Here is a 24,073-nt window from a genome sequence, read left to right on the forward strand (position 1 = left end):
TATGGCCTAATTACTTGTGGGTAATGCAAGATTGGCGAGATTAGACGGTAGACAGGAGGCACAGCGGCGAGGGGGACCTCAGTTGCTGGTTCACTAACATAATAAATAACGGGGGGCGGTCGAGCACCATAAACGACTGTCTTGGAGAGGCTGGAATATTTTCACCCACGGGCCGTCGACGTCTCCTTTCTCTCTTTTACCTCGTAAGACAGCACTGACAGGTTGACAGGATGGCTTACTCCGTACCCGTAGTTAGTGGCTAGTTTGAAAGGCCATTAGCCCCCCCTCTACAAATAGCCCGGTGCTCCTGGAGCATCGTCAGGTCACAATTGAAGGTTGTATGGCCTCAAACGGGACGGGACGATCCATACTCCAGAACCCATGACGGCTCCGTAGTACGGAGTTGCTGGGGGCGGGGGCGACTAGCTGCCGCCGGCTGGCCTGGTATCGTCTCGCCTAGCCACCTACAGCCCACGCCCTTTCACAATACATCATCAGTTGCCCTCCCCCCCAAAACCTCCAACTGTGTGCTGAACGAGTCTGAAAATGCAAGTTTGGTGTTAGTTCCAGGGGGAGCGACGTTTCGGTCGCCTAGGCAGAAGCAAACCTTTTGACTCGAAATCACAAAGATGAAAGCAGAATGCAAGGCAAGGGGAAACTACTTTGTGTGTGTGTGCGTGTGGCACGTGTCACTGCCAAAATTCATACTCTTTTTAACTTGGTGTTGTTACTTTTTGTCGCCCCCAAGGATCTGCAAGCCACTGATCAGCCACTTATGCGCGCGTGTTCCGTGTCCGTAGATCCAGAGGATCAACGTTGTTTCTATATGTAGATCCAGTGGAGCAACTTTGGTGAGTAAAACCAGATACTTGCCCTACTATTTTCGGTGAGCCTGAAGTTGTCTAAATAGAGTAGCCTAGATGCTTCCTGACTTTTGACAGGCCAGCTTGGGATGCGCGCGGTTTTGCCGTCTCTCTCAAGCGGTTTGCCGTCTCTCTCAAAAAGCCAATCGTAGCGAAATTGAATTGAACCCCCTTTGACTAGCTAGAGATGGGATTACAGAATACTTTGCGCTGATGCAAACCTGTAAACACGGGGGTTACTCTTTCTTTGCCCTCGTGCTCACTCTCTCTCTCTCAGAACGGCACGCAAAAGCACAACATGTAAAGAAGCTAACCAGAATTATGGGCGCGGAAAAGAAGCAACGACGCGAGTCTCCATCCCCCTCCCCAGGGTTTCACGAAAAACCCATCAGCGGTTATTGACCGAAGAAGCAATATGATGTTAGAGCACCAACTAGAGCGCGAGTCCGTTTTTTTTTTGCTTCTGTCTCCCAAGGTCTACGGTGGAAATATTTCTTAAAACAAGGCGTTTTTTCCAACAACGCGACGTCAGCTCTCTCGTGTGACCATGTCTTTTTTGCTCGCTTCGGGGATGACGACTGCAGACTCAAAAACCTCGCGAGTAGAATTTCTGTATTTCCATTTCTGAAAAGAACAAAAAAAATAACAACTACATCTGCCTGTTATTTGCAAAAAAAGCCGCCCAATTATGGGTGGTCTTGAACCAAGGGGTGGTGGTGGTGGTAATGTTGGAGGAGATCGTGGCCCCGTACTCATCCGCATACTTTGGTCGCTGACGGCGCTGGCTGGAATCACGGCTGCGCTGCGCGTCGTCGTTCGCGTTCGCAACCGCATGTTTGGATGGGATGACATTTTTATGATACTTGCCATGGTATGCCGCGCCTCTTCTCCATGTTATCGAGATGTGAAACTATGTTTTTTTTTTCTCCTTTACCATTTAGTTTGCTGACAGATTTCCGTTGCGGGTGGGTTTTGGTCGGGCATTGCAGCTATGCTTCCTAGGATGGACCATTGTCCTGACCCTCTACGCGCAAAAAGGCGGATCGATGCATATCCAGCACGTCGCCGAGACGGGACCCGACAACGTCGCCAACGTCTTGTTTTTGAATTGGCTCAGCCAAGTGTTTGGCATCCTCGGGGTCGCGGCCGGCAAAATCTCCGTCGCCGCCCTGCTGCTCGCCATTATCCGGCTGACGGAGCTGCGGTGGCAGCGCGTATTTCTCTGGATCGTGCCGGTGACGCTGGCCAGCCTCGTCGCCATTGCCTGCTCGACGCTGACGTTTGCGCAATGCACGCCGGCCAATGCGCTCTGGGATCAGCGGGTTATTGGGGGCAAGTGCATCGACCCTCATGTCATGTCTTCGTTTGGAACCTTTACCGGAGGTATGGCCAAATAAATACCTTTTGGACTCACTCTCTTCTCCCAAAACAATATGACCAGTTTCTTCTCTAACGAGTTTCACACAGCCTTTAATACCTTTACCGACGCCAGTCTCGCCATCGTGCCCGCCACCATATTCTGGCAGCTCACCAACAAAACGACCGAAAAGATGCAGCTCACCATAGTCTTTGGCCTCAACATCCTCACCTCCATCTGCTCGGGCATCAAAACCCAATACCTCGCAGAGCTCGCAAACCGCACCGACCAGACGTGGGCCACCTATGACATTTTTGTCTGGGTCACCGGCGAGCTGTTTCTCATGATTGTGTGCGGCACCATTCCCACGCTGCACGCGGTGCTCACATGGCTCCGCAGGGCCGCGAATCGCTTCAAAAGTTTTTTGGTAATAAAGTCGCTGGACCAGAATGATCCTCATGTTGGTTCGCGCAAGGCTAGTGCGCCGCTGACTTTGGACGGCGATGACGACAAGGACAAGGACAAGATTGAGGCGGAGCAGCTCGCCGAGCTGCGCGCCAGGGCGCATCTCTCCATCAAGACGAAAACGACGGTTGAGAGGGTTGATTTATACACTGACAATAGTGACGGGCTATTCGAGGATAAAAATGGCGTGCGGGTGGACATGATGTACGACGTGCGGCGAGAGAGCAGACCAAACTCGGCGGTGCCGCCTGCTGAGCGACGTGGAGACCACTCATGAATGAAACATTGCACGGTAAACAGGATGGTTTATATCACAAGACATTAATAACTTCAATGTCACTACGACTTTTATATTTCTAGCATTTACGTGGAGTAATATCTTCCAGGTAGTTCAGTTCACAAAGCTCCAAGATGGAGAGCAGGCAATAGCATCCATCAACCGTCAATGGCTGATGCACTTGATGCCCATGTCGAGCCGAATTTCAACCTTGTCATTATTCATCGTTCTGCAAACTAGTCTCCAACTCCTGTATTCTCTGCAAACTCCACATCGTCGTCCCATGCTTCTCACCCAGCGTCATCTCCTGCCCCTCCCACGCCCGTCGATGCTCCTCCAGCGCGTCCCGCCTCCTCCCCGCGCGCTCATACATGATGCCCAGGTCGTTCCGCGCCCACAGTGTGTCATTGTGATGCTTCCCCAGCGTCTCATCTCGCAGGCGCACCGACTCCGCCTGCAGCCGTAGCGCGGCATCCAAGTCGCCCATGTCGCTCCGGCACTTTGCCACATCGCTTAGATCCCAGAGCGTGTGCGGGTGCTCAGCACCGATGAGTCTTTCCCGTATGGTGTGGACCTGTTCGTGCAAGACACAGGCTTCGCGAAAGCGGCCCTGCTGCCGGTAGCAGCGCGCCAGATGTGCTTTTGTCCAGATGACCTGCACGTCAGTGTCGGGCAGCGCGGGCTGGAGAATGCGCAGCGCTTCCAGGTGCATCTCCTCCGAGGACGCGTAGCTGCTCTGGTGACGGTACAGCCGGCCAAGCTCATTAATTGTCAGCACCCTGTCTAGCTCCCCGCAGAGGCCAGATGCATCCAGGATTGCCAGGGCTTCGCGCTGTGTCGCGATGGCTAGGTCGACATGGCCGGCCTGGTCGTGAAGAATGCCCACGCCGTTGAGGAGCCAGACACTGTCGTGCGGCCGCGCGCCTGTAACGCGATCCAGACGCTCCCTGCTGGCGACCAAGTGGCGGATGCCGTCGTCGATGCGACCGGCTGCCGTGTAGAGGCGGGCGAGGTCCCGGATAATCATCATCATGTCGGAGCGGCTGATGGGCACGGCGGGTTGGGACTGGATGCGCGCCTCGTCGAGCGCAGCGAGGATAACCACCATGTCCTCGAGCTCGTCCATCTTGAGCCCATCACCGTCGCTGTATTCTTCCAAAAGACACCGCACCTGGCCGAGTATGCCAATCATGGCCTGCGTGGGAAAGGCCTCGCGGCGTAGAAGAAGCCAGTGCATGAGCCAGGCGCGGCGCTTCTCATCCGACGACAGAAATCGCACTGCCTTTTGGTGGAGTGACGCGTCTAGCTGCGCATCCACGAGATGTTGGCACCAGTACAAGGTAGCGTACGCCTGTAGAGGGTATGCGCATGCGTCTGGGTCGACCTCGTGGTTTCCAATTTGCATCAGGTAATCTAGCGTAATCTTGGCAATGCATTGATTTCCAGTCGCAAGATGGAACGGCAGCCCAACGCAGGGCGAATCGTCCGTCGGCGCCGTCAGGAACTGATGCACCGAAAGATATGCAGGCCGAAAGGTATCCCTTTCTGCATCATGCTCGATGAACGGCTGACATACCCTCAGAACAGCCGCTTTGTACGGACGCCGACCTTTGCTGCCTTGAACATCTGCCCCGTCCGGCTCAAGAGATAGACTACACTGCAGCTCCGGCCACGTCAGCGGTCGTGGGCTGCACACGACCCGCATGAAGACGCCCCGCGCCAGGGTCTGCACACGCTGCGGCTCCTGGGCCAGTTTTGCCAACCTCATGGCGTAGTATTGATTCAGAGAGCCGGGATAGGCGGCGGCGGCGGCGTACAGGTCGTTGAGGCACGTTGCCGACTGCAGCTCGCCGGTGAGGAGACGAGCGCAGAGGAACATGCCGTCGGCGCCGCCGCACAGTTGACTCAGCAGCGCGCGTCTCTCGTCAGCTGAGAGTGCTGGTACGTTAAGGTTGTTGATGACGTTGGTAAAGTAGGCCTCGATATCTGGCCGTGTCAGGTCCGGCGTTACAGTCATGGTGACGAGATCGAAAGCGGCCACCTTGTCACGGATCCACGGTGCGTCCGTGCTGAATAGTAGAGTGCGGCATTGTTGTGACTGGAGTAGGCTCAACAGCTCGCTCAGTTGTCCCTCCATACCCTTGCACTCATCTAGTCCATCCAGCAGCATGTAAGCCGACGTGGCCGCGGCCAGCACCTGCTCCAACAAGTACGCAGGTCTGTCTGACCACGTCATGCACCGTCGACCGTATTTCTTGGACACCTCAAACGCCGGCCGTATACACGCCGCGCACGACGGTAGCTGCGCAATAAACTGCGCCAGCACGGTCCGGTACATGGCCAGCGCCGTGTTACGGCTGTCGTCCCTCTCGTCAAAGAAGAAGTGCGCCACGACCACACCGTCGGCAGCGACATCATCCCTGAGCTTATCAATCACGGAGGCGCAGAGCACCGTCTTGCCCATTCCCGCGCTGCCCATGACCCATCCCATACGCGGCTTTGCGTCGTCGAGCCACGTCTTGAACGCGGCGTGCTGGAATATCCAGCGGCTGGTGTCGGGCGCGCACATCTGCCTTCCGCGTCGCCAGTCGTCGTCATAATCAACCGGCGCTAGCCAAGAGAGCATGTCCCAGTCAAGCTTATCCTGCAGAGCCTGCGTGGACTGCGCACGGAACTCCTCCTGCGTCTTCATATGGGTATGCGCGACATCTCTGTGGATAAAGGTGCTTAGCTGGTCGAGGTGCTCGAGGCGGCGGCTGAGGCGCTCAGTGATTGTGTCAAAGTCTTGCTCAAAATTGGTCCAGACGCGGCGCAGCCAGGCCGTCACGCTTCCTGATCAAGTCAGCTTGTGCATATACTGTAAGCGAAAGAGTGACAAGCGACGCACCATTCGCACGTAATGCGTCGCGCGCTTTGCGGAGGAATATGAGAGCATCCATGTAGGTGTCGGACAGGGCGGCCATAAAGTCGGTGTGTCCATCAAAAAGTGCGTCGTAGCGGCTATATAGGCAGAGTTGAGTGCCAAAGCGCTCGACAAGACGAAGAAGGTCGGTAAAGAAGAAGGATACGGACCGGCCGACCTAGACAATCATTTTCAGTCGGCAACGCAGAGCAGAGAAGCCGAGTACTGCGCAGTCGCAGTCAAACAGAAAGTCACCTTCAATATGACACGCAAGCATCCCCATATCAGACACGACGGCGCGCCAAAATTCTGCACCATCATGTCCACGGCGTTTGAATAACGATCGATAAAGCTAATAAAGGGCGTGAGTGCGCCAAGCCCGGCGGCGCCGCGAGGTGTTGGACCATGGACACCGAGGAGCTGGATCTCGAGCAGCACACCCTGGACGGTAGAAAACTTGTATTCATGCAGTTCGGCGTCGTCTATCGTGGACATGTACTGCGTAAGGGAGCTTTGTGAGGATTTGAGAGGCGGAAAGGGCTTGTCGCTGGACATGGTGAAGCTTTACAGTGTTGTAGGCGGACAATTGCCATCTTGCTACGATAAAAAAAGATGAGAATAACAATGTAACCGTCCGCCCGAGACACTCAACAGCGTCCTATAACAGAACTGTATGTAGACATGATAATTGCCGGTACGTGGAAAAAGGCGGCAGTGGCCCAGCCAAGGGAATCCGTTGGGCATTGACAGCCCAGACTTGGAAATATAGACACTATACCTATTCAGTTACAATGAATACAAATTGTACATGTAGGTGGGTGGGCGTTTCCTGCCCTCGCGCCAGGCTCCCTCCCGTCTCATGCAGGCTGTCTGTGATGAGAGGAAAGAACCAGCCAAGCTGCACGTCTGTGCTAATAATAAATAGACGCAAGTCGGCAGAGCTGAACCGCTCCTACCTGCAGCACAGAGCGGGGGAATACATGCACAATTAAATGAAGCGGGAAAATTACAAAGGCAGCTTTCACTCAAGATTGGTTCGCAGCGCAAGGCGGTTGGCGGACTGACGTGTCGCCCGTCTGTCCTTGACTGGTAGGTACGTTTCTGCCGCCAGAGGCGTTTTCTTCCTCGAAACAGACTGCCACACAAAGTTATGAAAGAGGGGAAAGCTTGATCCTCGCTAGCAAGGGTGAATGAAGCGCATGTCATGATACCTCACACAGTGGGCATCTGCTCCCTTCCTTACCGTCCCATACTCGCGCACGCTAAAACCACAGTTCACCAAAATGGCATCGTCGTCGTCCTCTGCTGCCGATGCTGCCGTCCCGGCGAAACGGCGTGCGCCCGTGTACCGCGTCCGCGGCGTGCCGCCTGAGCTCGATCGGGCCAGCCTCCTTGCGCTCCTCGAGTCACACAAAGACCTGTCGGGCTGCGGCCTCGGCATCCACACGCTCGCGGCGGACATAGGTGGCAGCCAGACGGCGACGATATTATTTGCCCAAAACAAGATCCCACCACGCCTCGCGGCCCTGGAGCGGCGTGGCGCGCTCGCCGTGGAGATTGTCGTGAATCCTACGCCGAAGAGTGCGGGGGCTAAGCGTGAGCGCCATGGGCCGCAGGCAGCCAATATGCGCATCGACGCGCTGTTACTAGGCCTGACGACGCTGTATACGCCGCCAAAGAAGAATCATCACTTTGACGTACTCGCCGTCCACGGCCTGGGCGGCTCGCACCCGTACGGCTCCTTCGTTAGCTATGATGATGGCCACATGTGGCTCAAGGACGACCTGCCGCGTATGATCCCCTCTGCCCGCGTCATGATTTACGGCTACGACACCAAGCTTCCCAAGAACCCCGATTGCGCCAAGCTGGTCGACCTCGGCGGCGGCTTGCGGCTTGCCATGGTCGGCCTGTGGCAGGACGCGCGACCGGCATCAACGAAGCCGCTCGTGCTCGTCGGACTCAGCCTCGGCGGCCTGCTAGTCAAGGAGGCGCTTATTCAGCTGAGCCATTCGAGCCTGTGGTCGTCAGAGCTAGGCACGGTAAGAGGCGTGCTACTGTTCGGTGCCCCAAACGACGGCATGAACATGAAGTCGTTGTGGCCCATTGTCCAAGACAATTCAAACCGGCTCCTGCTTGACTCGCTCAACCCCATCAACCCAAATGAACTCATCAACCAGAAACCCGCGTTCGCACGGCTGCTGCGTCGCGCTAGCCTCGAGCTTTTCTGCTTCTGGGAGCAGCTGCCGTCTCCGGTCGCGCGAATGACACCCAGCGGCAGCGACAACAACTACAGCATGGACGGCGAGCCTCAGTACATGGTCAGCAAGGTCTCAGCCACCAGCTGCCTTCCACCCGGCGCGCCGTCGGAGCGCGTCGTCGGGCTACAAACCACCCACTCGGGTCTCGTCAAGTTTCGTTGCCACGATCCCGAGTTTGAGAAGGTGAAGCCGATCCTCATCCACATGTGCGACCCCTGCCGCGGCGCAGCAGTGGCTGACAGTCTCCCGTTGCTGACCCCCGCCGAGAAGGCGTGCCAGGCCGCACTGTCCTTTGCGCGGCGCGAGACACCCGACCACGAGATCAAGGACGCCGTCGCCGGCACGTGCGAGTGGCTATTTGCCCACCAAGAATACAAACTCTGGCACAGCTCCCCCAAGGGCCTTCTCTGGGTCAAGGGCATCGCCGGGTCCGGCAAGTCGACGCTGCTGCGGTACACCCTCGGCCGGATCAAGGCCCTGTCCAGCGCTGGCGAGGCGCCGATCGTGCTCGACTTCTTTTTTGACCGCCAGGGAAACAAGCTGCAGAAGTCATCGCGGGGTCTCTTTCGGTCGCTGGTGCACCAGGTGCTCACGCGCGCGCCGCGGGCGTTGGCCACCTTTGTGGACGCCTTTCAACGGCACAGCGCCGCGGAGCAGCCGGTGCCCGACGACGCGACCAAGTGGTCCGAGTACGACCTGAAAGCCGCGCTGCGGTCGTCACTGGCGGCCGTGCTACAGGAACGGCCCGTGTGGCTACTCATAGACGCGCTGGACGAAGCCGACGACGAGGCAACTGCCGTCGGCGTCGTGGACGAGTTCAAGGCCCTGCTGGACCGGGTCTCGGACGACGGCTTTCCGCTGCGCATCTTCTTCACTGCGCGGCAGCACCTCGTGCTCGACGGCGATTACGGCTTCGAGATCACGGTCCAGGGGAACAACGAGGCCGACATTGCGACCTTTGTAGCAGCACGGTTATCCACGAGCCGGTCCCTAAAGGAGTCGAGCATCGGGGAACTGATCACGGAGCGCGCCGCTGGCTTGTTCCTGTGGGCGGCGCTCGTCGTCGACAGGGCGCACACAATGCACCGCCACGGCAGAGGGCTCATGAGCATCCGGCGAATGATCCACGGTACGCCGGCCAAGCTGGCCGCTCTGTACCGCCAAATGCTGGACGAGCTGGCCGCGGAAGAGCGGCCTCTGACCCGGAAGCTGTTCCAGTGGATGTGCTTCGCCGAACGACCGCTGAAGGTGAATGAACTGAAATGGGCCCTGATTGTTGGCGCGGAAAGTTTGATCGAGTCGTGCACACAGTTTGAGGACCACGACGAGTTTGACAGCGACATGGCGACGCGCATCGTCTACATCAGCCGCGGGCTTGTCAAGACCGAGCCGAAGCGGGCAGACTCCTCGCCATCGGCCCAGCACTTTGTGCGCTTCATCCACCAGTCCGTCGTCGACTTTCTACTCAGGGAAGGCGGTTTGGCGTCCATGCACGACGGCCCAACGCTGGCCAGCGCAGACATCGCTCGACTTGCACACTACCAGCTGTCCAGAACCTGCATCCGGTACTTGCGGATGAAGAAGATAGCTCAGCTCCCAGCCGAAACTTTGCAGGAGTGGGCCGAGTCGGGAACGCTATGGTCAACATTTCCCCTGTTCGAGTACGCCTCCGTGGCGTGGCCCTCGCACACCCAGCGAGGCCACCAGCATCGTCTCGTCAGCTCCATGGGCTGGCCGTCCGATCCATTTTTCAACCGATGGCTGCGCATCTACTGTAGGGTGTGGTCAAGGAAATATAACCGATCTCGTTGCATCATGGACCAATTAAAAGAGTGGTCCTACTTGTTCCGCTGTCCACCCGAGAATATCGACGTCGGTCATTTTGCCGCCCAGTACGGGCTGACAGAACTGCTTCTGGAGGCGCTGCCGCCCAGGGGCAGGGTGGCCGTCGACACTCGAGACTACTTTGGCCGGACGCCGCTCTTCTACGCCGCCTTGAACGGCTACGGGAGACTTGTGGCAGCGCTGCTCAACACTGGTGCCGACCCCTGTGTCAGGGACAACAAGGGGCGCGACGCGCTGTCTTTTGCCGCGCAGTGCGGCCACGCGGACGTTGCCAGCGACCTCCTCTCCAAAGGCGCCGGGGTCAACGCGCGCGACGACACCGGCGTCACCGCGCTGCACTGGGCGGCACTGGGCCAGGACCGGAAGACCATGCGGCTGCTTCTGTATTGGGGAGCTGACGTCGGAGCCAAGGCCAGAAATGGCAGCACGCCGCTGGAGTGGGCGATCCTGGTCGGACACGAGCGGGGCGTGGCAAGGCTCCTCGCGGCAGGGTCGGCGGTGAACTACTCGCACGGGGACTGGCGCTTCACAATTGGCCTGGACCCGTGGGTCAACTATGTCTGTGAAGAAAAGGGCATTCTCAACATCAACTTGGTCGATGGGGATCTCCGTGATCAGCGCACTAGGATGTGGACGCCGCTCTCCCTGGCCGTGCGCAAGGGGATTGTGGCCATTGTCAAGCTGCTGCTGGATAAAGGTGCTTCACCGGACCTCGCGGCAGAGTCTGGTTCGTTGCCGCTGTCTTTGGCCAGGGAGCTGGGCAATGAGGAGATTATTAGTCTGCTCGAGGCAAGGGCATCAAAGTCGAAGGAGCTAAGCATTAGGCTGGGCTCTAATACGACAATGTAGACTAAACCTTTGATTATAAGCCAAAGATTTAACATGATTTCAGTAAAAATGATTCTTGACTTATCCGCAATTGTTGTACGTACCAGGAAAACTGTGGCGAGCAATTCCCCCACCATGATGGTCAATCCCAGCTATCCGCAAGCAAAACTTGAGATCTACAGCAAGAGGAGTGTTCCCTCGTAGCTGCAGTGATAAGGCTTCTTGACAGGTGGCCGACGTCAAGTGACGCGTGGATGAAAAGAAGAAGAACTAAAGGTAGAAAACCCTTGACATCGGCCATGTGATGCAGCCTCGTCGCCTCGCTCCGACACAACCCCACGTCCCCGTCGCAAGACAAATTTAGCTTGTTTGACCACATCGGTTTTCTGTTTCTCGGATTGCGCATCAATCGAAAAGGGGTTGCCGCGTATTGCTGGACCAACCGTCAGGCAAAAATGAGAGGCGGGCTTCGCATGTTTTCTGATGCTTGGTGTGCTGGCAGGCAGAGCCTCCACGCTGACTCAGCATGGACGCCATCCACATCGCCGTTCCCTCCAGACAGCCCCGTCTCCTCTTTCTTTCCTCATCATCACGAATATACCTGTTTTCCCTGCTGTTTGCCAGTGATCCGACCGGTCGTGATACTTCTCTCCGTCTCTCTCTCTCTATGCCTTTCGCTCGATTCGCCACGCGGTGTGACGGCGGCAAGTCGCCAATGCTCGGCAAAGCAAGCAACTCTTCCCTTGCTGTCTGTTGATGTAGCGCTGGCATTTCTTATGCTTCTTTGCCCTTCAACTCCTCACTCGCCAGGGGGGTTGGCCAAGTCCCCTTGCGCCACCACTAAGATTCTTGAAAAAGCGGCCGGCGAAACTTGGTTTTTGTCGCATCTGTATCTCTGCTCAAGGCTCTTTGAAACATCATAATCATGGCATGTCCAGAAATCACATCGCTTCTTTCACAGGCGTGTTCTACTCATGTAATGTATCCTACCTGCTGCGTCGTCCCTTCAGAATGGACGGCTATGTATCCGGCGGCAGCGATCTGGTAGAGTCTTCGACCAACGCCACACTCGACACTGGCTCCTCACTCTTGATAGTCCCCGACGCAATCCCAAAGGCGTACCGGGCTATGTCCAGAACTCAAGCTCCTCCTACGACGGCAGCACGCTAGTCTTCAGCTACTCCTGCAGCGAGACGGAGAACCTGCCTGACTTTACCGTAGCCCTCAGCAGCCAGCACATCACCGTCCCCGGTCTAAACGGACTTTGAAATGCAGGCTTGTAGCCGACCCAGATTTAGAAAATTCCAGCCATCTCGCTAACATTGTTGCGTGTATGGCAAAACACTAGCGGCCCGGCTCGCGCACTCTTTAGCGCCTGTCTCCGACCACTCGTTCGGATCTATCGCAGTATTTGAAGCAGTCTGCGCTTTCGAGCCAGCGATTTAAGAATCTTGTATCTGGCGTAATCGCCGCCCGCTATATACCGACTTTTCGAAAGGGGGGAAACCTTTCCGTCTGGCACTATCCTAAATCGGCAGGTCGGCGAGCTGATATAAACTAACCAACCTCGCCGCCTGAGCCGATTCGCATGGACCGCCAACTCCACACACCAACGAGTCCACACACAATGATGTGGCAGCCAAAGCAGAAGGTCAGAGAGCTGATTCTCCCAAGTCGAGGGTTCCGCCCCTGTCAGCAGCCCTTTTCTCTAGCCGCCATAGATGAAGATCCGAGGGAAAGCTTCCTTATTGGTTCTCTTTAGGCAGGTCCCCGATCCGGGCTGGGGCCGGACGACCCCCCGGTGCCATAAAATGCTGACGCGGTAATGGACATGTGCAATCGAAAGCGCAACGACTTGTGATGTATAAAACCGTGCGCGCTGGCCCGGTCCCTTTGTCAATGGCACTCTCTATCCTGTCGTTCGGCTGTCGACCCGCCGTAGCACAGTCGAGCGCACTCTTTTCGCCAGTATGCCTAGCATCGCGACAGTCTTGGGCTTCGCCTCTGTGGCGAGCGCCCTCGCCGTGCGGTCGGCCTCAATCCAGGGTGCCAACGAGTTCACCATTCCCATGCGGTACAACCCTAATTTCAAGCCGCCCACTTCCAGCCCAGATGCCGTCCGCCGCCGCCGTGGCAGCCCCGACGACGGCGGTGGCATCACGCCAGCGCGCGACAGCCCGACGCGGCCGGACCAGGAGTACTACGCCGAGATTGAGGTTGGCACGCCGCCGCAGACGATGAATCTGCTGTTTGATACCGGCTCGGCGGACCTGTGGCTGTTTGGCGCCGACGCGGCGGGCGCCGTCGAGCAGGACCAGAACCGGTGGAACCACAGCAAAAGCTCAACGGCGCAGCTCGTCGACGGCGCTGCATGGAGCATCCACTACGGCGACGGATCGGGCGCCAGCGGCACAGTGTATCGGGACGTCGTGTCCGTCGCCGGGCTCGCGATCAGCGGCCAGGGCGTCGAGTACGCCAACGCGGTCATGCCGCAGTCTAGCGGCATTGATATTCTCGGGAGCCCCGTGTCGGGCATTGTCGGCTTCGCCTTTGACAAGAAGAATAAGGCCAGGCCGCAGCAAAAGACGCCGTTTTCCAACATGAAGAGCCACCTGGCCAAGCCCGTCTTTACCGTGGACTTGAAGCACCAAGCCGGTACGCACGACGTTTCCGCCTTGTTTTCCCCGCCTCACTTTTCCTCTGGCTGTAATTGCCGACTAATCAATCCAACTTTACAGACGGTACTTTTGGCTTTGGCTTCGTCGACTCTTCCAAGTACACCGGGGACCTGACATACAGCAGCATCAACAGCGCCACCGGTTTTTGGACCTTTACATCTCCCGGGTACGCCGTCAACGAGGGCGCCTTTGCCGCGTACGACATGACGGGCATCATCGACACGGGCGGCTCCACGTCCACCGTACCCAGCCCGGCGTTCAAGGCCTACACGGACGCCATTGCCAACTACACTGAAAAGTTTGACTGCGGCACCGCGCTGCCCGACTTTTACTTTGGTGTTGGCAACAACAAGACAATCAAGGTGGACGGGCTGCACCTTAAACAGACCAATGAAGATGGCAGCTGTCAGCTCAAGTTGTACGACGGCGGCAGCGGCAACTATGCCTTTTTTGGCTCTCCGTTTATGGCGGGTGCGTATGTTGTGTTTGAGGATGGCGCCGATGGTGCGCGGGTTGGCTGGGCCAACTCTGCGTAGGTGGTGAGGTGAGAATGGGCTTAATGAGATATGTTGTACATGAAGCATTATAAGATTTGATATAGAAAAGCACTGGCATAATGAGTCAATGGGGCAATGAGGACACTGGCTTCTCTAAGCTTCAATGTACCTCTGCCTGGTCTGCGTCACGTTGACGATGGGCTGCGCCGGTAGCACAGGGTCGCAATCCTGAGGGTCATACATACATGATAATTCTCCGATACTGGTGAACAGGGATAGGAAAAACTACATTTTGAAAACTTCGATAATCTCTCTGATTGCTACAAAGTACAAAATACTGCTTAGAACTGTCAAGCGGGACGAGCATGTATCTCGAATGCTTCCAGTCCGCCCTAGTACTCGTCATCCTCGGCGGCGCCGTCCAGTACGAGCGCAGTCAATGGGCGGGATGTAATGCTAATAATAGACTACACCACTGCATGTCTCACGCGCTGTCAGCTGGTAGACTGCACTGGTGGTCGATACGACCATTGGACGGGAATCGTCTAGTTTGTAGTTGCCCTACTGCAGCAGCCCGGCTATGCGGCTTCCATAAACCAGAAGTTGCGTTGTTCTCAGTCCCGGGAAATAGATCTTGGCAACTATGCTAATATAAAATGGTCCAGGCTCTTCGTGGCCATCCATCAACTGTACAGCACAAAAAAAGGCATAAATGACGTCTGCCCCGTGGCTGGTGGCGCGGAATCGCCGCTGCTCAATGCAACGCAGCTTCCTTTCTTTGCCTCCTCCCCTCGAAACTGGTGCGAGGGGAGGCGAGCAGGCGACAAGTTACGCAAAAGGCAAACTGGCAAACAAAATCGCCACCGAGGAGAGATGGGCCGAAAAATAAATCTCCGAGATACGAATCATGTTTTTTTTTTTTTCAGTGTATATTTTGAGACGGCCAGCGCAATCATTGTTTTCGCTGTAGGGTTGATAGTGCGGCGGTGCAAAAGAGCTGGCTGGCTGATCAAAGGGGGGCAAAAAGCCTACACATATCTCGTATTCTGGAGCCTCTCGTTTTCAAAACTTGCCATCGGCGCTTTTCTGATGGGAGGCTGAGCGAGGACAAGCGAGCGGCCAGCGCACATTGCATTGTTGGTACGAGATTGTGACGCAAGCAAGTAGTCCCTAGAAAGGGATCGGTGGCACTGGCGTGAAATCCGAGTGCTGGGCAACTGACTTTGGGACGTTGACCACGGCCTTTTTTTTTCTTTGTGTTGCAACTTGGATAAATAGGCATGATTGTCTGGGTGAATTTCTAAACATCATTGTCGTCTGCAGTCACAGCATCATCAGCCCAACCACTCCTACGACGATAACAATACGACGACAACAATCTAGTCACAAGCTTCTGCCTCGTCTCGAGAACACTACCACTACCACAACACGTCAAACAATAATGCAGTCGCTTCTCGCTCTTGGCCTTGCAGCCCTCGCCACCGCTTCTCCTCTCCCGACATTCTCAGAGGGTTTCAAGCTGCAGATCCTACTCGACCACCCCTCGCAAGACTTTACGCCGCCCATCCACAACAAGTACGTCGTCGGCGTGCCCATTGGCGCGGGCTGGGCCATGGTGACGCCGGCTCCGCACCACACCGAGTATGCCACCTTTCACACCAACGGCACCGACGCGGACCTGTGGGCGGCGCGGGGCACCGTGGTGGCGGGATTCGGCCGGTACGCGCAGAGCTGGCGGACGGAGCGCAGCGCCGACGACGACGGCGCGAACTTGTGGAGCGCGATGCTGCGGTATGGCGGGGCACCCGGCACCGAGGGCGTGCGCGTCATTGACCAGAGGGGGGATCTGATGCTGGGCCCCGGCCAGTACATGGTGTGCGATCGCAGGCTGCCGTACGGGCTGGCGGTGGAGTTGACGACGGGCGGCGCGGCGGTGCCCAGGGAGTGCGTGGCGGTGAGGCTGCTGCCCGTGTGCACGGAGCTGCAGGGGCCGGCGGATCCGGAGGAGCGACAGGGGCAGACTGTGAGCCGCACGCGCTGCAAGAACAACTAATGGTGAAGAAGAAGGGGGAGCCAGAGACACATTGTTGAGGTTTTACCTTGTGTGTGTGTGTGTGTGTATGTGTGTTGCAAAAGTAACGAGGATACGAGATTCGCGAATACCTACATCATTTTCTCTTTATTGTTACGTCCAGTGTTGAGTGGTGCCGTGTCAACGGAGAGTAGCAACTTTCCTGGGCAGCTCCGGAGGGCATTGTGATTATCTCGCTTTCGCAAGATATGGTTGAGTAACTCGAAAGATTTTCAATATATATATTGAAAAAAAAAAGAAAAAAAAAAAAAAAACTGTCAAGATGAATCCAGTGTATAAACAACCACATGCGTTTTCCGCCGCTTCATCTACATCTGTGGCGTACCGGCGGCGTACCGGGTGGGCGGAAGCCACGAGGCCCAGCTTAGCAAAATCTGACTAACAACAACCCGGGCAAGTGCCGAGAGAACCCAACTCACCAGCCTTCATCTAGACTATCAACTATTCAAGATGAAACCATAGTTTAGCGCCGTCTTGGCTATTGCCAGGGGCACTGTTTTTTTTTTTTCCCCTCTCCCTTGTCCTTTTTTCGCTTTGGTGGCGTGGTTGGGAAACCATCCAGGTGATTTCGGCAATGTGGACGAGCAGACTCAGCAGTGCACGTGCTGCTTCAGAGCCAGAGCCTCCTTCTCCAGCGCCCCAGAGCCCCAGATTTTGCCCCGGAGCTCAGTTGATTGCGGCGGGGTGAAGGCGCTGTAACGTAGCTACCTAGCAGCTAGCAGCTAGCAGCAAAACAGCCAGCTCGAGAAGGTGAGGAGCTGAGTTGGGATCAGGAATTTGACCATGTTGGGAACTTCTCGAGATTTAATGCAAAAATACTCCAACTTATAATTGAGGGATGAAAATGTTGATCATTTTTCATCTTTTTCCATTGTCTATTCCGTGCGTAGTTGCAACGTCAATGGCGTACCATCATCCCATTTCACCAGCGAACCGCTACAGCGGTACTCCGTACTGACCCCATCAACTGGCGCCACTCCAAGTACCTAGCAAACTAGTTCCGACAGCAGAAATGGTAATGAATTTGGCTCGGAATTACCTTGGGCCCACTGTCCAGCAGCACTGGTCGCTTCAACGCTCCAGCTTCTCCCCGCTGCTCCCCGCCTTGTCCCCCACAATCTCCAGCTAGCCAGCCCCAACATTCATTATTTATGCGTTGGTCGCGTGGCTCAACTTCTACCCGTACGAGCAAATACCCCGAGCTGATGAAATGGGCTCTCCTGACGAACAATTCACCGATTCTTGGCGCAATTTTTTTTTCCTTTTTTCCTCTCTCGGGTCTGGTCTTTGCAAATGGCCAAAAACAAGCTTCCAGAATGTCGTCCCCCCCATGGTACCCCCACTGGCTGGCGCCACCAACTACGCCAATCCAGATCCTGCCAGCAAGCCACCCGCTAATAAACCGCCGCTTAATAACAGCATAGGGTAATTCATTCGGCAATGGAAAAAAAGGGGCAACATTATTCGGAGAAACAAAAAAAATGCTGCACTACCAGTGCACCACCAAAAAAACCGTTCACCCCCATCTTTTCCCATTACTCGTGCGCGCAGTGGATGAACCGGGTGTGGGGGGTTTGCCCCGGATGCTGGGAGCGCAATTCCGACTGCTCCAGTAAAAAGCACCACGCGCCGCTAAAAAAGTTGGTATGAAGAAAAAAAATAAAAAATATATACCGAACCCAATAACTCGCCATTCGGCCCTTCCCCCAAGTCGAAAACGATAGTAAAAATTAGATGGGTCATTCCCCATGGGCCGTTTTCATTAAATACCCATCTCCCCTCTTTCAATTCATCCTTCCGACCTCGTTTTTGTCTTTCCTCGCGGCTTCAGCGGTTCAGTTCATCTTCTCCCTCACCACCTAGCCCCACTCTCACGATCAGTCTTGCGCCGCCGCCGCCACCGCCCATCATGGACGACAAGATCTCGCCTGCCGGCGTTTCTGGCGCTCGCGACACCGAAAAGCAGCAAGTTGAAAACGTCGAATACTCGGGCTACGACATGACCTCTTCGCCGCCGCCGCCCGCGAATGCAAGTCTTGCTGCCGTGGCCGAGGCTCACGGCATCCAGCTTCCCACCATTGACCCCGCGCGCCGCGTTGCCGTCGAGAAGAGTCTCAAACGCAAACTCGACGCACGGTGTTCCATCTTCATCTTGATCTACATCATGAACTATCTCGACCGCAACAATCTGGCGTCGGCGAGACTCAAGGGCCTGCAGGAGGATCTCAAGCTCGATGACACCCAGTACGCGACCTGCCTGAGCATTCTCTACGTTGGCTACATCCTCATGCAGGTGCCGTCCAACATGTTCATCAACCGCATCTCCCGCCCATCTCTGTACATTGCGGGCGCCATGCTGCTCTGGGGCATCATCTCCACCCTCTCCGGCAACGCCCAGGGCTTTGGCAGCATGGTCGCCATCCGCTTCCTCCTCGGCTTCATTGAAGCCGCCTTCCTCCCCGGCGCGCTCCTCATCCTCTCCAAATGGTACACGCGCCGCGAGCTCACCAAGCGCAACGCCCTGCTCTTCTGCGGCAACCTCATCTCCAACGCCTTTTCGGCCCTCGTCGGCGCCGGCGTCCTGTCCAACATGAACGGCGTCCTCGGCCACGCCGCCTGGCGCTGGCTCTTTTGGATCGAGGGCGCCGCCACCTGCACCATTGCCATTATCTCGGCCTTTGTGCTGCCCGATCTCCCGCACAACACGCGCGGCTTCACGGAAGAGGAGCGCCAGGTGGCCCAGCTGCGCATCATCGAGGATGTCGGTGAGCTCGACTCGGATGCCAACCAGGGGCCCTTGGACGGCCTCAAGATGGCCCTCAAGGACGTCAAGATTTACGTCATGATGTTTACCTTTACCGCCTACGTCGTTGGCCTATCTTTCAATGCCTTTTTCGTACGTATTGCTCTCGGCACGAGTTATTCAGCAAGCAACTAACCATTGTACAGCCCAGCTTGACCCAGACACTCGGCTTCAGCTACGTTCCTACTCTGCTAATGAGCGCTCCTCCCTGGGTCTTTGCCTGCATTGTCTCGTACTTTGTCGCCTGGAACTCGGATCGTACGCAAGAACGAGTGAGTTTGCCCATATCCCCCTCCTCTGCCCCATGCTTTAGTAGCTGACGCCTTTCAGTTCTGGCACATTGTCACCCCTATGCTCGTCGGCGTCGTCGGCTTCGTCATCTGCATGTCCACCCTCAACGTCCCCGCCCGCTACGTCGCCCTCTTCCTGCAAACCAGCTCCTACGCCGGCTACATTGTCTTTTACTCGTGGATCGCCTCCTCTTTTCCGCGCCCTCCCGCCAAGCGCGCCGTCGCCATTGCCATCATCAACGCCTTTGCCCAGCTCGGCAACGTCGCCGGCTCCTACGTCTGGGACCTCAAGGAAAACGGCTACCGCAAGAGCTACGCCATTGTCCTGTCCATGTTTGGCATCACCATCTTTGGCTGCTGGATTGTGCGCGTCATGCTCGTCAGCCTCAACAAGCAGCTCGAGAAGAGCGAGGCATCCTCGGACGAGGCCGAGGGAGCTTCCACCGCGGCTGGCGCGACGGGCGCCGCCGGCGCTGTGCAGATTCTCAACAGCCCCGACGAGGCTCTCCAGATGCGCAAGGGCTTCCGCTATCTCGTCTAACGTGTACACGTACAAGATTTACATATGAACTAGTCAAAGAATTTAATGAAAATAATCTGCCTGCAATTGGCATGCAACTTGTTACTTGAATAAGCCGTCATCCCCCACGAGCCCAGACGTGTAGCTGTAAACCGTCCAGAATAAGAATAGAGCCATGACGCATTTACACATGAAAATCATCATCTACGGCATACAATACGATACCCAGTAGAGAAATCCAGCTTCTCAAAAGCTGATACTTGTCGTCTTGACATTGAACCCTTTCACCTCGACCGCTTCCGCCCCATCATCCCACTGCCCAACCGTCAGCTTGAGCGTCTCATTCGGCCACAGCGTCACATAGTTATCCGACCACAGCACCGGCAGCGCGTCCTCGCCCGCAGCGTCCACCAGATTCAAGCTCACAAAAAACGCCGGCACGCCCGACTTGTTCTGCAGCGTGATGACGCGCCTGCCCCTGACGCCGCCGCCCTCTGTCGTGCTCCCGGACCGACACGTCCGCGAACCAACCTTGACGTCCACGCTCGCCGTCTCCAGTTTGCGCAGCGACGTGTAGTCGACGTACTTTTTCACGGGCGTGTGGTACCACGTCGAGTTTTTCCAGTCCAGCACGTCGACGACGCCGGGGCCGAGCCAGTACACGTTGCGGCTGACAACGGCCCTGTTGTTGTTGTTGTTGGTGGTGATGTTGTTGTTGGTGATGGTGTTGTTGGTGATGGTGTTGTTGTTGGTGATGTTATTGTTGTTGTTGTCCCTGTAAAGCCGGAGCCGCAGAAACACCACCTCCTCAACACGATCCAAGCCCTCGACCGTGCCAATCTTGCGGGACGTGTTGGGCTCCGTCGCCGACGCCATTGTCTGACGGGACACAATCCTGCCCTTCATATCCACCACATCAACCTCTACCCTCCGCGCACCCCGCCGGTCCAACGACCGGTTAATCAGCCAAACGCCCCGACTCACATAGTCAAACGCGACATGCTCGACGCGCGAAGCCGTCTTGGTGCCAAAGTACGACCCCGCCGGCCGCATGTAATGGTCAAACTGGTTCCAGTGCAGGCTCGGCCACGCATTATTCAGCATCCAGTAAACGAGCCCCGTCGCCGGCCGCCGCGTCGCGCTCCTCCACAGCGCCGAGTACGCCTCGTACTGGGCCCTTGTGGCCTCGTAGTCGGTCAGCTGCGCCTTCATCAAATAATCCTCCAGCGACGTCGGGGCGCCGAACCGCGCCCACAGGCCGCGGTTATAAATACTGCGCGTGTAAAACTGCGAGCGCTTGTTCATGTGGTACAGGCCTTTATCCGGCGCCCGCCACAGATCCTCCCTGTCCGCAGCCGTCAAAAACTTGTGTAGGCTGCCCAGCTCCGGGGTCCCCACGCCGGCGCCCAGCTCCGAGCCAAACCCAAACGCGGCGCCGTAGCGACCCTTGCCATTCCCATTCCCATCGTCATCGTTTGTGTCAAACCAGTAGCTCGGCGGCACCCAGTCGTACGGCCCGTCCATCTTCATGCCCGACGGGCCCAGAAGCGCCGGGTATCCGCGCTTCGACGCCGACGCCACAATCGGCACCTGCCAGCCCGCCGCCCTCAGCCCGTCGACGTACATTTTCGTCGCGCGGTCGTCGGGCCAGTAATCGCTGCCGACCAGAAACCCCATCACGCTCGGGTGCGTCTGCAAGACACCCGCCTCGTGCACGATGCTCGCGTTGGCAATGGCGTAGTCGCGGTCGTCCCATACCGGCGGCGGGTCGACGGCCAGGTCGTGGTTGTACGCCCACGCCTCCCACTTGTCGCAGCACTCCCAGCCGACGAGCACCAGCAGGCCGAGACGGTCCGCGACGGCGTACAGCTCCGGCTGCTCCATCTTGCCCTCGAGGCGGATCGCGTTTTGGCCCATGTCGAGCACGTACCGCGCAATGAGCGCGAACCGCGCCGCGTCCCACCGCAGAAACATGTCGGCGCTGTACCCGCCGCCGAGAACCTGCAGCGGGTGCCCGTTGACGGTGAAGAGCGTGTCGTTGTGCGCGTTGAGGGCCGCCGTCACGGTGCGGATGCCAAACGTCGACGTCGCCGTGTCCGACGCCACCACCCCTCCGCCTCCGCCTCCGCCTCCGCCGCTGCCGCTGCCGCCGCCGACGAAAAAGTCCACCTTGGCCGTGTACAGCGGCTGCGCGCCCCAAGCCTTTGGCCACCATATCTTGGGATTCCTAACCACTTGCTTAAACTCGACGTACCGAGACTCGCCCGCCGCCAGCACCACGCTGCGGTTCTGCGTGCCGACCACGGCCCCGGAAGGATCCGAGACCACCGCTCTGGCCGCCATCTCGACGCTCGTCGTATTTTCCAGATTCGTCGCCCGGACACGCACCGTCACGGTGGCATCCCGCTCACCAATCGGCAGCGGCGCGTCAACGGCGATGCTCAGCGGGCCCATCATGGCGACGGGCCCCGTCTGCTTGACCGTAATGTCGCGCCAGATGCCGGTGCCATTGTCCGGCGGGTACGGGTTCCAGTCCACGAAGCCGACGGCAAAGTCGTACAGGTACTGCGTCGGATGCACGCGCACCAGCAGCGCGTTGGCCTCCTCCTCCTTGGCGGCCACCAGCTCCGTCACGTCATAAATATGCCCTGCGTAGGCGCCCGCCTGGAACGCGGCGTCGGCCACCTGCCGCCCATTGAGGTAGAGGTCCGCCTTGGACGAGATGCCGTTTGTCTCGAGCAAAAAGTGCTGCCGCCGCGGCGGCCGCCGCCGCCGGTCTGCTGCACCCGGCAGCGCAAACTCGCTGCGGTAGACCCAGGGCACGGCGAACCGAGTCCCGTTAAAGTGTTCGAGGTTGTTCGAGAACCAGAGGTCGCTGTCCTTGTACTCGCCATTCTCCAGCAGACAGCCCATGAGCGTGCAGCGCGACGCCTCGACGTGGTGCCACGAGGAAGTGTCCACGCCGCCAGCTTGCGAGAGCTTGGCGAGGTCCTTGTCAGCGAGACCCGCCGTGGACCGGAAATCCCACCTAGGAATGGCTGCTTTCTGGCCGGCGCCCGAGATGAGCGGCTCCGACGTGGCGGCGGCCCAGACGCCACTGCCGGCGAGGAGCAACACAAAAGCGGCGCTCTGTAACATGATGACTCTTTTCGCAGGTTTCAACAGAACAAGCCCGTGAGTAACGGGGAAAAAAAGGAAAAAAAGTGCTGCTGAACAAGTCCTTCCTCATGTATATATGTATAATATGCGCTATTTGCGATATATCCCAGGGTCGCATTACAACGTTACCTAGCTTGGCTTTTTAATCACAACACCAACTACTGATTGGTGGTCGGAACAACCCCCAGCGCCATCGGCACTATACGTGCCACACACCACCCTTCCTAGGCTAGGTGCTGCCGTGCCGGATACAGTGGCTTGATATAATCAATATTCATTGAGCTTTTGCCAAGCATTTATGATGCATAGCCTCAGGTAGCGACGGTGATTGGAAGCTAGCCGGAAGCCCTGCGTTTCTATCATTCTCATGCACGACCTGATTCATTGCCTAATAAATTCATGGCCAAATTTAAGCATATTAAACGCAAACCTGAATTAGATATTATGTATTCATTCATTTATTAGACAAGGCTTTAGCATTGATATATTTGATACAATTCGAGGACAGCGCTGAGTATCAATACAGTGGACCATAGAGCAAAAGCATAGAGAAATGAGGGCATTACGAGCCTGACACAAACCAAGGAACAATAAATGTAGATAAAATGTGATATCAATAGAAGAAGAAGAAGCCATCTAGAGGAGGTGGCTGACGATAAAAGCATCACGAGCCGAGTGGCCAGTAGCGGGCGTCGTGCCTCCCAACACATAATCCACAGATAATCTCAGTCCAGTTCTTCAAGACCCATTCATCTCATCTCAGTCCCGGAGACACACGACACCTAATTCAAGGAAGTGCCAAGAAAACTTTGAGAAGCTCGGGGTACTTTGGGGTCCCGAGGCCCGTCACAGGATCCCAACCTGGAGCGGTAGAAAAACCCCTACCACCGCAAGTATTGTCCTCGCCGGTTTGTCCACCGATGGTGATGTCGTTAAAGGCCCCGGGATTTCTGTATAATGTGGGATTAGCAAAGCCAATGGGCTTCTTTCCTTTGTTTATGCGCTCCTCGTTGATGCGAGTAAAGATGGCCGCCACAATGGGCGCAGACATGGACGTGCCACCGCTCCTCTGGACCTGGCCATCAAACACGACGATGCCGTGGTCACCAACTGCGGCAACGTCGGGGTAACCGCGACCGGCTCGGTTATAGACGCCGCCGCCAGAGGGAATCTTGCCCTCCGTGGTCGTGTAGAAAGGAAAGTTTGGATCATGGTTGGCAAAGAAACTGCCCTGGTCAG

General features: G+C 56.8%; 8 protein-coding genes across 8 annotated transcripts; 6 read left to right on the forward strand and 2 right to left on the reverse strand.

Annotated features, from left to right (window-relative positions):
- Nucleotides 1-1,551: 1,551 nt before the first annotated feature.
- BBA_03957 (uncharacterized protein) lies at nucleotides 1,552-2,962 on the forward strand (the record flags this gene model as incomplete). Its single annotated transcript, XM_008599054.1, has 3 exons — nucleotides 1,552-1,734; nucleotides 1,853-2,246; nucleotides 2,331-2,962. The coding sequence occupies 3 exons, from the start codon at nucleotides 1,552-1,554 to the stop codon at nucleotides 2,960-2,962; spliced, it is 1,209 nt and encodes a 402-aa protein (XP_008597276.1).
- Nucleotides 2,963-3,179: 217 nt separating this feature from the next.
- Nucleotides 3,180-6,419, reverse strand: BBA_03958 (NACHT domain protein; the record flags this gene model as incomplete). Its single annotated transcript, XM_008599055.1, has 3 exons — nucleotides 3,180-5,794; nucleotides 5,850-6,042; nucleotides 6,120-6,419. The coding sequence occupies 3 exons, from the start codon at nucleotides 6,417-6,419 to the stop codon at nucleotides 3,180-3,182; spliced, it is 3,108 nt and encodes a 1,035-aa protein (XP_008597277.1).
- A 728-nt stretch (nucleotides 6,420-7,147) lies between these two features.
- Nucleotides 7,148-10,816, forward strand: BBA_03959 (sex-determining protein fem-1; the record flags this gene model as incomplete). The annotated part of the gene is made up of 1 exon (XM_008599056.1): nucleotides 7,148-10,816. One exon carries the CDS (start codon nucleotides 7,148-7,150, stop codon nucleotides 10,814-10,816), a length of 3,669 nt encoding a protein of 1,222 aa, XP_008597278.1.
- Nucleotides 10,817-11,806: 990 nt separating this feature from the next.
- BBA_03960 (uncharacterized protein) lies at nucleotides 11,807-12,063 on the forward strand (the record flags this gene model as incomplete). Its single annotated transcript, XM_008599057.1, has 2 exons — nucleotides 11,807-11,844; nucleotides 11,892-12,063. The coding sequence occupies 2 exons, from the start codon at nucleotides 11,807-11,809 to the stop codon at nucleotides 12,061-12,063; spliced, it is 210 nt and encodes a 69-aa protein (XP_008597279.1).
- Nucleotides 12,064-12,765: 702 nt separating this feature from the next.
- BBA_03961 (endothiapepsin precursor) lies at nucleotides 12,766-14,424 on the forward strand (the record flags this gene model as incomplete). Its single annotated transcript, XM_008599058.1, has 3 exons — nucleotides 12,766-13,450; nucleotides 13,534-14,005; nucleotides 14,316-14,424. 3 exons carry the CDS (start codon nucleotides 12,766-12,768, stop codon nucleotides 14,422-14,424), a joined length of 1,266 nt encoding a protein of 421 aa, XP_008597280.1.
- A 987-nt stretch (nucleotides 14,425-15,411) lies between these two features.
- On the forward strand, nucleotides 15,412-16,023 carry BBA_03962 (uncharacterized protein; the record flags this gene model as incomplete). Its single annotated transcript, XM_008599059.1, has 1 exon — nucleotides 15,412-16,023. The coding sequence occupies one exon, from the start codon at nucleotides 15,412-15,414 to the stop codon at nucleotides 16,021-16,023; it is 612 nt and encodes a 203-aa protein (XP_008597281.1).
- Nucleotides 16,024-17,971: 1,948 nt separating this feature from the next.
- BBA_03963 (major facilitator superfamily transporter) lies at nucleotides 17,972-19,696 on the forward strand (the record flags this gene model as incomplete). The annotated part of the gene is made up of 3 exons (XM_008599060.1): nucleotides 17,972-18,958; nucleotides 19,012-19,137; nucleotides 19,196-19,696. The coding sequence occupies 3 exons, from the start codon at nucleotides 17,972-17,974 to the stop codon at nucleotides 19,694-19,696; spliced, it is 1,614 nt and encodes a 537-aa protein (XP_008597282.1).
- A 225-nt stretch (nucleotides 19,697-19,921) lies between these two features.
- BBA_03964 (Glycoside hydrolase, catalytic core) lies at nucleotides 19,922-22,813 on the reverse strand (the record flags this gene model as incomplete). Its single annotated transcript, XM_008599061.1, has 1 exon — nucleotides 19,922-22,813. One exon carries the CDS (start codon nucleotides 22,811-22,813, stop codon nucleotides 19,922-19,924), a length of 2,892 nt encoding a protein of 963 aa, XP_008597283.1.
- Nucleotides 22,814-24,073: the final 1,260 nt, after the last annotated feature.

This window comes from Beauveria bassiana, assembly GCF_000280675.1.
Source record: "Beauveria bassiana ARSEF 2860 unplaced genomic scaffold BBA_S00008, whole genome shotgun sequence".
Lineage (NCBI taxonomy): Eukaryota > Fungi > Ascomycota > Sordariomycetes > Hypocreales > Cordycipitaceae > Beauveria > Beauveria bassiana.